At 46.9% G+C, this 14,372-nt stretch overlaps 1 protein-coding gene across 2 annotated transcripts in view; it reads left to right on the top strand.

Annotated features, from left to right (window-relative positions):
- DYRK1B (dual specificity tyrosine phosphorylation regulated kinase 1B) overlaps positions 1 to 7,915 on the top strand; it is a 40,221-nt gene extending 32,306 nt beyond the window's left edge. For both annotated transcript variants that reach the window (XM_035119929.3, XM_035119928.3), the window contains exons 2-11: positions 1,309 to 1,454; positions 2,141 to 2,260; positions 2,508 to 2,696; positions 3,479 to 3,626; positions 4,078 to 4,364; positions 4,667 to 4,813; positions 5,125 to 5,265; positions 6,203 to 6,506; positions 6,678 to 6,784; positions 6,919 to 7,915. In XM_035119929.3, coding sequence (XP_034975820.1) covers positions 1,392 to 1,454; positions 2,141 to 2,260; positions 2,508 to 2,696; positions 3,479 to 3,626; positions 4,078 to 4,364; positions 4,667 to 4,813; positions 5,125 to 5,265; positions 6,203 to 6,506; positions 6,678 to 6,784; positions 6,919 to 7,314 — 1,902 coding nt within the window. In that variant the 5' untranslated portion in view covers positions 1,309 to 1,391 and the 3' untranslated portion in view covers positions 7,315 to 7,915. The remainder of the gene's footprint in view (positions 1 to 1,308; positions 1,455 to 2,140; positions 2,261 to 2,507; positions 2,697 to 3,478; positions 3,627 to 4,077; positions 4,365 to 4,666; positions 4,814 to 5,124; positions 5,266 to 6,202; positions 6,507 to 6,677; positions 6,785 to 6,918) is intronic.
- The last annotated feature ends 6,457 nt before the right edge of the window (positions 7,916 to 14,372 follow it).

Raw genomic sequence — 14,372 nt, 5'->3', positions numbered from 1 at the left:
AAATTCATCTTACAGAGCGTTCGTTAAGCGTGGCACCACTGTACATTCAAAAGAGAGGTCTGTAACTTTGAGGTGTGGCTGCATAATAAGATACCCTGACCACATTCTGCCCAGCTTTTCTTCAGTTCTGACAATCCTTGTGATTTTGCTAGAGCCTCTGATCATGTCTGACATGCAAACACCTCTGCCCGTTTTTCTGTAGTTACCTCTCCTCTGCACAGTTCAAGCTGTAGCCTCTCCTCTTGCCTCTTTCCCTTCCCAAAATGCCATTAATGGTAAAGGTGCACATGCACTCAGGTAAGCGTCCTTGATTACAAAACATGGAACACAATACCTAGACCTTGAAACATTCAGGAATACATTTCAAGATTCTGCCCTTCCTTCTATAAACTCAGGGTTGTGTACATGGTCCTGCTTCTCCCATTTTATTTTGTTAACATCCCAATGAGATAAGACAGCTAAAAGAGCTGGAGCTCACCCAGTGAGCTTCAAGGCCATAGCTGCCAAGTTTTCCCTTTTCTCTCGAGGAAGCCTATTCAGCATAATGGAAAATCCCTTAAAAAAGGGATAACTTGGCAGCTATGTTCAAGGCTGGAGAGTGTTTTGAACCCAGGTCCAAGCACAACACCCTAGCCACACTATGCCATACTGAGGGAACAGTTGAATCTAGGAGTCGTTCATATGTGCCTTCTCCCTTCCTATTTGCATATTCTTGATCCCAGTGCTAACAGTTGATGGCTTCCTTATGCTCTTCTCTCAGCTTTCATTCACTTAAAGCTGCTATGCAGTCAGTCTGGGAAAGATATCAAGAGGCCTGCCATCCCCCACCCCACCCCCAAGCTGTGGTAGCTTGAGGTTGCAGAATTTAGTGGACCCTTGCTTAGTATAATGAAGGTATAATGTAATCAAAACAAATAAAGAAGGCTGGGAAATGCTAATATTAAGCACCAGCCCTTATGCCTGAACTCTGTTTTGTGGTGTTTGATATTGCAAATATAAATTTGCTTAATAATACCATGAAATGCAAACACCTTTTAGACTGTCCTTTCTAATACATTTGTGTCACTGTTTCAGTTCACTGGATGAAGCTCTCTATCCTGGGTTGTTTCAGGAAATTGGATCTACTGCCCCCCTCCCATTAAAAAGCCAAAAATAGAACCTAGGTTCTTGGCCATATCCTCACCCCTACTGTAATCAAGATACCTGACTCTCTTCTTAAATTGGAATGCGTTTTGTGGTGAAAGCAGGGAGCTATTTCTGGGAAGTGCAGGCATGTGTGGTGATTAAAATTATTTTTGTGCCCTCTAGGTGGCAGCAGCACTCCACAATGCCAGCTGCCGCCCTGCAGCCAGGTTGCCTCTCTGGGCCGCTCTCTTCCTACTGAGACAATCATGTCGAGCCAGCACAGCCATGCACCCTTCTCCAGCATCCAGCCCATGGCTGAGCATCAGCAGGTAATTTCCTGGAAATTCAGCCTTTTGGGGGGCTCCCCCTGAATCAGCTGTCTCTTCTTCAGACTGTATGTTTGTAAATACACACAGCAGCTCGGCCTGGTTCAGCTCCTTTCCCACTCTTCAACCTGTGGTCATTCCAAGTAAAATCTACATGAGGCTGATACAGGTGTGAATCTCTGTTTTTATTTAGCTCACGTTATGGAAACAATGGCTATTAGATTTGAGGCTCTAATTTCAGTCTCTAGTCAAAGCATGCAGAGGGGAGTCATTGTGGGATGAAGCAAACCCCTAATGCAATTGTCACTGGAATCAGTCATGATGTATGGTAAGAGCCACTTAACCTGGGCCCAAGCAGTCATCCTCACCTGGGCTGATAGCAACCTCTTTCCTACACTGTGGGGGAAATTAAATGTGGGCTGCAGACTTAATCTACTAAGTTTAAAAGGTTAGTAATCTCAGCATGACCCCTGCACTCACTCACTCACTCTGTCTCCTTCAAACCTTCCGCCTCCAAGTACATAAAAGACATAAAAGAAAACAGGGTTTTTAGTGGAATAGAATGAAGCCCTTGTCAATCGCTGCTTCCTGCCGGCGGCTGGAACACATGCTCTTAGCCCCATCATGGAACTATTTCAAGCCCATGAACTTTTGGGACTTATCTCCCCCCCCCTCCTTTTCTCCCACAGATCATGCCAGACCTGGCCATCCTGCAGAGAAGAATCCCGCTCACTTTTCGGGACTCTGCCACAGCCCCACTACGCAAGCTGTCTGTCGACCTTATCAAAACTTACAAACATATCAATGAGGTAAGAAGGCCTTCTCTGTGGTGACAGCTTTGACCAGTTCCTTAAAGCATTGGCAATAGTGATGATTTAAACATCTTTGCACTTATTCTTCCCTCTGTGCTGCATGCTGATGGCACCATTCCTTAGCTCTTCTGCCCTGCCAGAGAGTTTAGTTTGCTTCCTTGGGCTGCTATGGGGAGGTGTAATTCCTCATCTTAAAAGAAAGGTCCCTTGTATTCTGTGCACTGACCCTGCGTTTCGCTGCCAGGTCTATTATGCTAAGAAGAAACGCCGAGCCCTGCAGGTGGCACCCGAGGACACAAGCACCAAAAAGGAACGGAAAGTGCACAACGAGGGCTACGATGACGACAACTATGATTACATTGTTCGCAACGGGGAGCGCTGGCTGGAACGCTATGAAATAGACTCGCTCATTGGCAAGGGATCCTTCGGACAGGTCAGAGAGCAGCCGGGAGAGAGACTTCTTCTGTATCCACCTCTCTAACTACACAGCAAGTTGCAGCCTGTGCTCTGGTGATCATTGGTCAGAACGCTGCTGTAGGTTCTCCTTCCCCAGCAAATGTGCCTTTGGCAAGATCAAATGGAGCATGCCCCACAGTCACAGTAACACACAGCCTGTAATCTTGCCAAAGGGGAAAGGTTGTAGCTCATTGGTAGAGCAGAAGCTTAGTTTGCAGAAGGCCTCAGGTTCAGTCTCTAGCATATCCAGGCAGGGCTGGAAAAGATACCTAACTGAAACCTTGGGGAGCCTCTGCTAGTCAGTACAGACAAGAGCTAACCAACGTGGTATCTTCCAGATGTTATTGAATGACAGCTCCCATCATCCATGACCATTGGCAGCACTGGCTGGGACTACAATGAGTCCAGCAACATCTGAACATCATCACTTTGGTTGTCCTTGATATAGAAAGCATAAACCAGATGGCTCATTAGTGTGGTTTCGTATAAGGCAGCTTGTTGGGTTCTGACCTGCTTTTAAGTAACGGGGGTTGACGTTTCATTGCCATCCAATGCAAAGTTTAGCACGTGTACATCGCCCTGGCCTCTTTCTGAGGAAGGGCAATAAATAAATAAATAAGATGAGCACTATGTGTGAGGATGCTTGAATGTTCCCTCTGCCCAGCGGTACTTTTGATTTGGTGGTTCTCCCCAAAGTCATTACTTCTTGCCACCACTGAATGATAAGATTATACTAATGTGTGTTTTTCTCCCTGCTAGGTGGTGAAGGCCTATGACCAACAGGCTCAGGAGTGGGTGGCCATAAAGATAATCAAGAACAAGAAGGCATTTTTGAGCCAGGCTCAGATTGAATTGCGATTGCTGGAACTGATGAACCAGCATGACACAGAGATGAAATACTACATTGGTGAGAGTTTGCAGAGATATGTTTTTGGAATTAGTTGAGAAGTGTGAGTGGGTATGGGAGAGCACTACTGGTGAGATGCACATTAAATGAAGTCTTCAGTGCTTCATTCAGATTGGTGACAACTTGTGGAAGGCTCTGCATAACAGTAAGTGACTGATTAAAGGAAGGTCTGGATAGTGTTTGAGAGAGACTGATTGGAGCATGAGTTGAAGTCGGTGGGGGTTCAGGTCATTGGGAGAGATTTGTTCATCGTTTTGCTTGCAGATGTGGCACACAGTGATCTGTGGTCCAAGACTGTGGGAAATGTTCATGTGGGATGCCTGGAGGCCATAATTATATGTCAGTGAGGTTCACAAGTGTTGGCAGCGGGGTGTTTGTCAAGGCATCAGTGGGGAGTTGCAGTATTCTAGCAATGCCGCCACCACACTTTCTCTCTCCACCCCACCTGCAGTGCACTTGAAGCGGCATTTCATGTTCCGGAGCCATTTGTGCCTGGTGTTTGAGTTGCTGTCCTACAACCTCTATGACTTGCTCCGTAACACCAACTTCCGTGGCGTCTCTTTGAACCTCACACGCAAGTTTGCCCAGCAGCTGTGCACTGCATTACTCTTCCTGGCAACACCTGAGCTCAGCATCATCCACTGTGACCTTAAGCCTGAGAACATCCTGCTCTGCAACCCCAAGCGCAGTGCCATCAAGATTGTGGACTTTGGCAGCTCCTGCCAGCTGGGCCAGCGGGTAAGTGACTCCTTGCTGTGACCTCTCCAATTGCAGCTCCTCTCCCAGTGCCTGGCCTGAGACCCTCCTAGTGGTTGACATCTGAAGTTTGTAATTGTCAGCTTGAACAGGTTCCCTCAATTTCTTAGAACTTCTTCAGCTTGGTATTGGCTAGATGAGGGCCTTAGAAGGCACTGAACCACCTTATTTGTCTTGGCCAACATTTGAAGCAAAGGGACTGAAAGAAGACAGACCTACCTGTTGTGACCTTCCAGGCCCCAGAGTGCAGCAGCTGATCCTATCTTTACTTTTCCTCCCTGTAGATCTACCAGTATATCCAGAGCCGATTTTACCGCTCACCTGAAGTGCTACTGGGCATGCCTTATGACCTGGCAATTGACATGTGGTCCTTAGGTTGCATCCTGGTCGAGATGCACACAGGAGAGCCCCTCTTCAGTGGCGCCAATGAGGTAGGTGGAAAGAGGACGAGCCAGGGGAGGGGAGAGGAGATTGGCCCCTGGGTATTATGCTCCAAAGGGCTTTTTGTAGCAGCTAGCTTTTAGCAAGGGCAGCTGTTGAACTTGCTGGGCAGAACCACCTAATCGAGACAGAGAATGCAGCAGCAACTTGGCTTGGCTTGGCTGGCAGGAGGAGTTGAAGTGTGTGGAGCTGTATGAATAGATCCTTGAGAAACAAGGAGTGGGTTTGGAAAGCCAGGAAGAGCCATGCGGGGCTGGGAACTGTCACCTTGTGTTCTTGATTCTGTGCCTTTCCCTTGCAGGCAGATCAGATGAGCCGGATTGTGGAGGTGTTGGGGCTGCCACCCCCTCACATGTTGGAGCAGGCTCCCAAAGCTCGGAAGTACTTTGAAAAGCTGCCTGAGGGGGGCTGGGTCCTCCGGCGGGGCAAAGATGGCAGGAAGGTAATGCTTAGCACAGCTGTCCTCTCTTTTCAGCCCTTTCCCCCTCTGCACTCTCTTTAAAATGAGCCTGAGACAACAGATATTTTTAAGATTATCTGCACAGCACAAGGTTTTCAATTGTCAGTTTTGCTATTCACATTTTGTGTTTTAGCGGGGGGTGGGGGTGGAACCTGTTGTGGTAAGCTTTTTAGTTGTGCCACAAAATGTTTCCAATGACCTTTGAACTGTATTTTGTTCTGGGACTGTGGTTTTGTATCCATCATTTTCTGTTACTTCTATGGCAAGGAGGTAGAAAATAATTTGTATTGACTAAATCAACCTGAAGGCACAGGCTCTGCCCTCAGACTTCCAGGCTAAGAGACTAGAAATCTCAAGGGAAGAGGGGGAATGATTTTGAGAATGCAGGTGGGAAGACATGAGTTTTTAATAGGCCTTGGAACAAGCAGGTGAGTTCTCTGTGAGGGCAGAAGCAGGCTCCCCCACAGTCGTTTTCATGGGTGATTTGAAATAGATGGGGCAAGTATCCTGCAAGTGTGTTAAGATAACTATCCTTTAACATGAATGGTGCATGTGACAGAAACACGTGTCACGCCTGGGCAGGAACAAGAAGCCCTGTGATCCTTGCTTTTTGCAGAGAGTTTAGTCAACTCTTTTCTCCAATCTTTAGTAAATATTGACAGTGATTTTTCTCAAACACATCGACTTCACAATCAACAAGGACATTGTTTCTGATGGAGTTCCTTAGGTAGGAATATAAAATAGCCTTGTGATAAAATGAATTCTTTTCTACTTTCCAAATACAAACTTAGCATGACTGATAATGTTTCCGACTTTACTGAGTACAGTAGCACAACACCCCACCTGGCTGGTACAGACTGTTCTCTATCTAGCTGTAAGTAAAGTCTGCCTAACTATACCATTCCTTGGTGTCTTTCAGGACTACAAGGTTCCAGGGACACGGCGGCTGCACGAAGTGCTGGGGGTGGAGAGTGGAGGCCCAGGCGGGCGCCGTGCAGGGGAGCAGGGCCATTCGCCTTCGGACTACCTGAAGTTCAAGGATTTGGTGCTGCGCATGCTGGACTATGAACCCCGTAGCCGCATCACCCCCTTCTACGCCCTGCAGCACAACTTCTTTAAGAAAACAGCCGATGAGGGCACCAACACAAGCGCCAGCACCTCACCCAGCCTGGGCACGGAGCACAGCCACTCCACCAGCACCACCAGTTCTGTGTCTAGTTCTGGTACGTCCATCTCTCCCTCCACCTCCTTTCCACTGCCAGCTCTATCCTCAGTCATCTCCATTGTGTGATGGAGGGTGTTGGTCTAGCTATTCCTAGCATCTCCTGTTCTGTGCCCAAATGTTACCTTGTTCTGCTCCTTTGACGCTGTGTACGTTTTTTCTCTCCTATCAGGCGGCTCCAGTGGTTCTTCCAACGACAACCGCGGTTACCGTTACAGCAATCGTTACTATGGCAGCATGGGCACCGTGCATGCAGACTGCGAGATGCAGAGTCCTCAAGTACGTTGCCTGTCAAGCTCTGGCCTGTTTTGGCTCCCCATGCCCTTTCTGTCGCCCCAGTCCTTAACACGCTCAACCCCTCCATTTCCCTCTTTAACTGACTGTTTCCCTCTTATTTGTTGTTGTGGTTGCAGGCACCCCCTCAGCAGCAGATGCGTCTCTGGGCCAGCGGCGACAACGAGAGTATTCCTCACATCTTACCTCACAAGCCCACGCCCAGCCAGGCCATGCCATGTTTCCCCCCGAGCGGGCACCCTCCGTACCAGCGCCCTCCACTCCCACTCTCTCCCCCGCTTCCTGAGGCCATGGAGGTTTCTCTGGGCCCTCGCCATCTGGACTGCAACCCCCCCGGGCTGGGCTCTTCCTCCTTGCACTTGGGCACCTCGGCCTTCCGGACTAGGACTGCTGGCGGCTCGCGCCCTGAGGGACTTGGCCTCAACTATCCTCTCCGCGGGCGTGGGCACCGAGACACTGACGAGACTGCACTGATGGGTGTCTGCGTGCCCCAGGGCACGGCTGCCAGCTCCTGATGATGGACTGGCCCGGCAGGCTAGGAGCCAGTGCCCAGCGAGAGCACTCCCTTGTTGCACCAGAGCCTGGACGGGCCAGGACTGACTGTAGGGCAGGGAACCAGTGCCCAGAGAGCACTTCTCCATAGGTGAGAGTCTGAGTGGGCCAGGACTTGCGGTGGGATGGGTCAGGTTGCCTGGCTGTGGCCAGTCTAGAGATCAGGTCCTGTTGCTACCTAGGACCTTGCTGCAACTGGTAAGCATTGTTGGGGGGGAGGGGAGGGGGGAGGGGGGAATAGGACAGGGGGAAGCATGTGGAGCCAGCATCCTACCGCCCTTGCAGCCTGGATGCCGCCTTCCCCCTTTCGGTCAGTGCTTTCTCTGACTTGTGTGGTCTTTCCTGGCCACAGCCCCTCTTGAATCATTCAGCGGCATGTGGCCTGCCAGCCATTCCCTTCCTTGGTGCAAGAGATTTCAACATTCTGTGCTTGGATGGACAGTCAGACTTCTGTGCACTGCGTGGACTGATGGGCTTGGTGGCCTATGTGGTCCCATGGGAATTGCTGCTAAAAATTTTTTTCCCCTGCTTGGAAATAAAGGGTTGCCCCAACCAGCGAATGTTTATGCTGACTCGTGTGCAGCCATCTTGGACCTGCCTCTTGTTGTGTGTACATGGTGGAAGGTGGGGGGGGGGGAGTGCCTAGATCTGTGCTCTGGCATTGAAGTATTCTAGTGCAGGGCACAATTAGGAAGGTAGAAAAGGCGGGAGAGGGATGCTGAGCTGGGTTGTGAACTTGTACCTCTGCCTTACTTGAGCTCATGCACCTGCACAGGATTCAATCGTCTGAGCTCAGGCTATTTCCTTAAGATTCTTTTCTTTTTTTCACGAGTAGGAAATGTGGAAGCTTAGCAGAGAAAGGAGAGATGCAACCAATATTATTTTTCCTAATCACAGGGAGTTGGCCCTTAACACACCCACACCCCAAAATGCTGCTGTAGTATAAATAGCAAGTGTGCTGTTAGATTGGCAAGAAACTGAAGCAATAAGGCCAAAGGTGACCCAAGGAGCCTGTTTCCCTATTCCAGTTGCTGCTTGTTGCTCACTAGGCACTTAGTTCTGCTGTGCTACACAGCCAGGCAGATCAGGGCTTGTACCTGACCAGACTTGGAGGTGCTTGTGTTAGCACTGTCCTTTTCCAGTTTTGGCAGGCTGCTGTCCCTTTCAGCTGGATGAGATTCGGCTGGGCCTTACACATGAAGGGGCCCTCTCAGAAAAAAGAGCATTTCAGTCACAGAGCATTTCATTGTAATTACCATACAGTCAGCACAAGGGCAAGCGTAAGCTTGCTGCTTTGGTCTTTGGAACAAGATGTTAGTTTTGTCCATTGTTCTCTGAGAGCAGTGCACATGGTTCCAGACTCAGTTGCTACTGGCAAAATGTGATGCTTCAATGGAAGTGCAGAGTGGTTGGATGTTGCCTGTGTCAGTTTTTTAGACCAGGAATTTGTTCCAGGGATATATGCTATGTCCTCAGCAGTCCTAGTACACTCAGGCCCATGTCTGGCATTAGATACTGGCATTATCTAATGCCAATATCATGGCATTATATATTGGGATTCAGCATCCTAAAAATCTCAGTCTTTTGTTATGTATCATGGTTGTAAAGATGGGTTTGAAAGGCGTGGGAGCAATTTCAAGTTCTGAAACCAGAAGATGACTTGGATAGGCCTTCCGATGGCCTGGTGTTCAAATTCTCTGCTGCACTGCATGCTCTCTTCCTTCTGCCCCAAGAAGCAGTTGTTTGGAACACAGCATATTTGCATAATTTATGCAGATTATGCAGTGCAGGCTTTTTTGTTATTTAGAACAAAATGTACACAGTTTTGCGCCCAATGCTACCAACTGAAAGAAAGGAGGCCGGTTGAGAGGCTTGGGCCCAGCTAGGCTAGGCAGCGTGGGCTGTAGAAGAGCTAATGAAGAAAGATGGCTGCACGCATGAGCAAACTTCACTGCAGATGGAAAATCTAATTGGACATTTGGTGGTGCTTGTGGAAAGAAGAACTTGCTGCTTTTACACAAAATAACCTCAACCAGGGCCATCCAATAGCTTGTAAGTACCACAAAAGTTGAAGTTCTGCAGGTTTTGGGTGCTGGTCCTAGCCTTTATTCTGAATAGAATAAATGAGTCTGTTACACTTGAACAAACAAGCTCTTGCAGACAGTTGTTCAACTTGGGAATGCATTCCATTAATTATCTGCTCCCACTTAAATGATAAATGCTTAAAAGAGATCATCAGAGGGTTCTGTATTCTTGCCTCCCTGCCAGACCAGCTGCCTCTTTGCCCCTACCCCTACCCCGCCCGCACTACACACTGCCATTCATGCCTTTTAAGAGTGAATTAACAGTTAAAATGAAGGCAGATAGCTGTATCACCTGAAACTCTGCACATTTTGCACATTGTTGCTCCGTTCTCTACTGACTTGTCACATTGGTTTCCTCAAAGGTAGGCATAGGGAACCCATGGCCCTCCGTGTGATGTTTGGACTCCTAGCCCCACCAATGGTCAAGGGTGAAAGGCAGCATAAAATTGCAACATCTGGAGCAGGCACCCCCAAACTTCGGCCCTCCAGATGTTTTGGACTACAATTCCCATCATCCCTGATCACTGATCCTCTTAGCTAGGGATCATGGGAGTTGTAGGCCAAAACATCTGGAGGGCCGCAGTTTGGGAATGCCTGATCTGGAGGGTCACAGGTTCCCCATCCTTGCTGTCTACAGTAGTGGTGAGGAACCTTTTTGGGGCAGTAGGCCAATCTTTTCTTTCCCACAGGCTAACTCTTACAGGGACAGGACTACCGACCTGTCAACCACCTGGTGTCTTATTGACATCTGATGATTGTCATGCCCACCTGCCAAAGTTGGCCTGCTTTGTGCAGTTTCCAGTGGGAATAAGCTGGCACACCTAAGCAGTATTGAACTCCCTGTGCATCAGCTAATGCACAAGTGTGTGTGTTTCGGTATGTTTTCTGCTACCAATGTCTCTACAGTGGTACCTCGGTTTATGAACACAATTGGTTCCTGAAGTCTGTTCATAAACTGAAGCGAACTTTCCCATTGAAAGTAATGGAAAGTGGATTAATCCGTTCCAGACGGGTCCGCGGAGTACTCAACCTGAAGCGTACTTAACCCGAAGCATGGGTGTAATTGATTCCGGAAGTCTGTTCATAAACCGAAGTGTTCATAAACTGAAGTGAACTTTCCCATTGAAAGTAATGGAAAGTGAATTAATCAGTTCCAGTCTGCGGCGTTCGTAAACTGAAAATTCGTAAACCGAGGTGTTCATAAACCGAGGTTCCACTGTACTTAGCCTCACACCTGATGTTATGTATGGCGGCAGGTGAGCAAAACATCTTGTGGGCTGAATGAGAAGGCCTGATGGGCCAGAGGTTCCCCACACCTGGGCTAGAGTATATTCTCTGGCATAAATTACCAAACTACCACCTGCTTTTATTCTTTTCTTTTTCTCTCTCTTCCATGGTAAACTCCACTCTGGGCGCAGTTCGTTCTGTATTTAAAAATGCTTGATTTGAGACTAAAAGCTCCTGTTCAATCTTACAGCCAGGGTTGTATGCGGGCTGTAATTGTGCATGTGCAAAAGAGAAGACAAAAAAAATTCTAGTATTCAGTTTAACATCAATCATTTTTAGAATCCCAGTTTTTCCCTTTTCCAAAAGGAGGTCTCTAGCTTGTGTGACTGCAAAGATGATCAAGCTCAAGTTTAATTTAAAGTAACAGAGTAAATGCAGTTTTGATTACCATGTCCCATTGGTTATAATGGGGAATTAGGGTTTTTAAGGATTGGGGCCTTAAAAGAGTATTTTTAGAACTTCTATATCTGTCCTTAGGTGGGGCTTGATAATACTGTACAAAGGCATTACCCACAAATTTAATTCTGGCAGGCAACATGGAAAGCCTTCATTGTATGTCACCAGTATTTATCAGAGTAATATTTGTAAACAAAACAGATTGGGGGTGGGGCGGGGAACGATGTGATTGTTTAGTTACACTCACATTATTCAGTGGTGAGTCCAAAATTGTATCACCCCCACCCTGCGCCCAAATTGTCCTAACAAGTAGTTTATGCACATACCCTGGCCCAGCTTTTAGGCTGTATGTAGCAGCCTCCCTAAAATGTAAATAGGGTAATAAGACCTGTCACTTCAAATACCTATTACCCCTGAAATGCATACACCTGTTTCCTTTGGACAAATTATGCCAACAAAGCTATTGTTTTCATGTCCTGCTTGGGCGGGTGGGAGCAGAATGCTGAACTATTTCATGTAGCATGGGGTTCATACTACTCATTCAGCATGCAGCTTTATTCCTTCATATTTATACCCCACACTCTAGGAATGCAGAATGAATCTGGTTGATAATAATAATTTTAAAAATTTCTGCAGTCATGACAACCTCCCCCAGTCCGTAATGGGGGTAGCATAACAGCAAAGCTATGGGAGAGATGTCCAAGCTTAGTTCATGCAATGGAACCGCATGAAGCAGCAGACATGTTGAAGGAGCTTGGCTAATGTCGGGGAACCTGTAGCCCTCCAGATGCAGTAGGACAGCAGCTGTTAGCAGTCTCAGCAACCATGGTGAATGGGAGTTGTGTCCAGCATCATTTGGTGGGCCCAACAGCTTCCCCGTCTCTGTTGTACTGTGGTTACACATTAACCTGGCTTGCAGCAATAGTGAACCATTTCACTATTTGTGAGCTTTCAGATGGCTTTCAGGAAGTAGAACTGGAAGGTGCACAGCACATCTGCTGCTGTCTTTAATACACTTAAATTTGGGACACTTTTGTGTTACTCCTATTCTACCAGCACATTGCCAAAGGTAGCCAGTGGAAGGCTCAACTTATTTAGTCTCCCATTTAGAAACTAGTGTGTAGGCCCTGGGTATTGCCAGAAAACAGATTAAAACTGTCAATCTAACACACATCTTTACAATGCAGTTTTTTATTCAAATCAGTGATGTGTCCAAAATGTTTGGGGTATTGGACCCCTTTCCTCATGGGAAAAGTGGGAGGCCTTCGGGCCAGTTGCAAATCAGATGCCTCTGGAAGGCAACAACCCTTCCACTGTATATAGGACACTGCCTTGGAGCCTGGGTTGCATATAACCATTCCATGGATTTATCAAATCTTTTAAAGTCATGTAATAGGCTAGTGGTCACCACGTTTTGTGGCAGTAGATTCCATTAAGAAATTAAACACAGTACTAGAATTACTTTCCATCTGTCCTGAATCTTCTGCCACCTTCATCGGGTGATGAGTTACAGTACTGAAAATGAGAAAAAACTTTTTAACCACTTTCTCCATACCCTACATAATTTTACAATCATCAAAAACAATCATTTGTTCCTTTTTTCACCCACAACCACTGTAGCCTTTCATTTAGAGATCATTTTAGTTGTCCTTGCCAGTACCACTTTCAGATGTGCAGTATCGTTTTTGAGATAGGACACCTAGACACAGCCAACAATATTTGCAAGACCTCAGAAAGCTACATATTCTGAGCCACACAATGGGTCCATTATTATCCAGTATTATTTTAGTGGCAGTAACTAATGTCATTATGCCAAGGGCTTTTTACCACTGGCAGTTTCCTTTTCCTTCTCTCACCTAATAATCATTATCAATGAATTATTTGTTTGCAGTTATATGCCTACATTCTTAGTGAGCTGTCTTCCACAACCCCGAGATCATCTTTGTTAATCAGCACTAACTAAAACCCCATCAGAGTATATCGAAAGTTAGGAGGTTTTGCCCCCATTATATTGAACCTCATTTGCGAATTTTGAGTTTGTTTTTTTAAACTTCCTAATCCATTTAGGGTTTGATAATCTTGAATAATTTAGTGTTTTGCCATCTCATTTATAAACTACTACAATATATTTTCTCTTTCTTCCTTTCGTTGTGAAACTGTCCATTTATTCCTGCTCTCTTCTTTATGTTGTTTAGTCAGTTACCGATCCATTAGAGGTCCTTCTATGCTGTGACTAACAGTTTATGCAGCAGCCTTTAGTGAGGTATTGCCCAAAAGCCCAAGATCCTCCAGGATCATCCCATCCACATTCCTGTTGACAGACTAAAGTTAAAAGATGTGAGACAGAACTTTCCTTTGCAGAAGCCATGCTGATTCTTCTTCAGAAAGGTTTGTAACTTCTATATACTTGATAGAATTTTATTAAGCTTACTAGCTTTTTCATTTCCTGGGTTCACACCTGAACCACTTAAATATATCTCTATATATATAAATGTAAAGGGTCCATGTTTGGGACTTTCTACTTTTCTCGGAAACCGCTTGACCGATTGTGTTCAAATTTGGACACAGCGTCCAGTACCAATACGCGAGTGCCAACATAACCTTAGATTCCACACGTGCCAAACCTTTGGCAGGTAAAAACGGAATTTTCTCCAAAAAAACCACCAAAACATAGCGCCCTCCAGTGGACATCAAAGGAACATACACCTCACCTGCTGCCATTGGCTGCATACTATCAGTAACATCACAACAGAACATTCCAACCAACTGAATATGGGCCTTTAACAGAAAAAAACAATGCGGGGGAACCGGCCAGGCTGCAGGGGTTTGCAAGGGGGACAGGGTGGGGCCAATCACAGGGATGAGCCAGGGGGTGGGGGGAGGTGACAGAGTAGGTCGTGGGTTGGGACAGAGTGGGGGGGAATCACAGGGATGAGCGGGGGCGGGAACAGAATAGGTCATGGGTCAGGACAGGGTGGGGGGAGTCACAGGGATGAGACGGGGTGGGGGGAGGAGGGGGCAGAATAGGTCATGGGTTGGAACAGTGTGGGGCAGTCACAAGGATGAGCCACAGCAACGCGTGGCCGGGACAGCTAGTGTATATATATAAATGGTTACTTTCCAATCCTCTGGTACAGAAACTGATTTTCGGGATAAGTTGCATATCTCTGTTAGAAGATCAGCAGCTTTGCACTTGTTCCTTTAATAACTTTGGAATGGATCTGATTCAGACCCAGCCATCTGATAATAAGCAC

Source organism: Zootoca vivipara, chromosome 6, assembly GCF_965207765.1.
Source record: "Zootoca vivipara chromosome 6, rZooViv2.hap1.1, whole genome shotgun sequence".
NCBI lineage: Eukaryota > Metazoa > Chordata > Lepidosauria > Squamata > Lacertidae > Zootoca > Zootoca vivipara.
The sequence above is the reverse complement of the archived record's forward strand: the minus strand, read 5'-3'. Positions and strand labels throughout refer to the sequence as shown.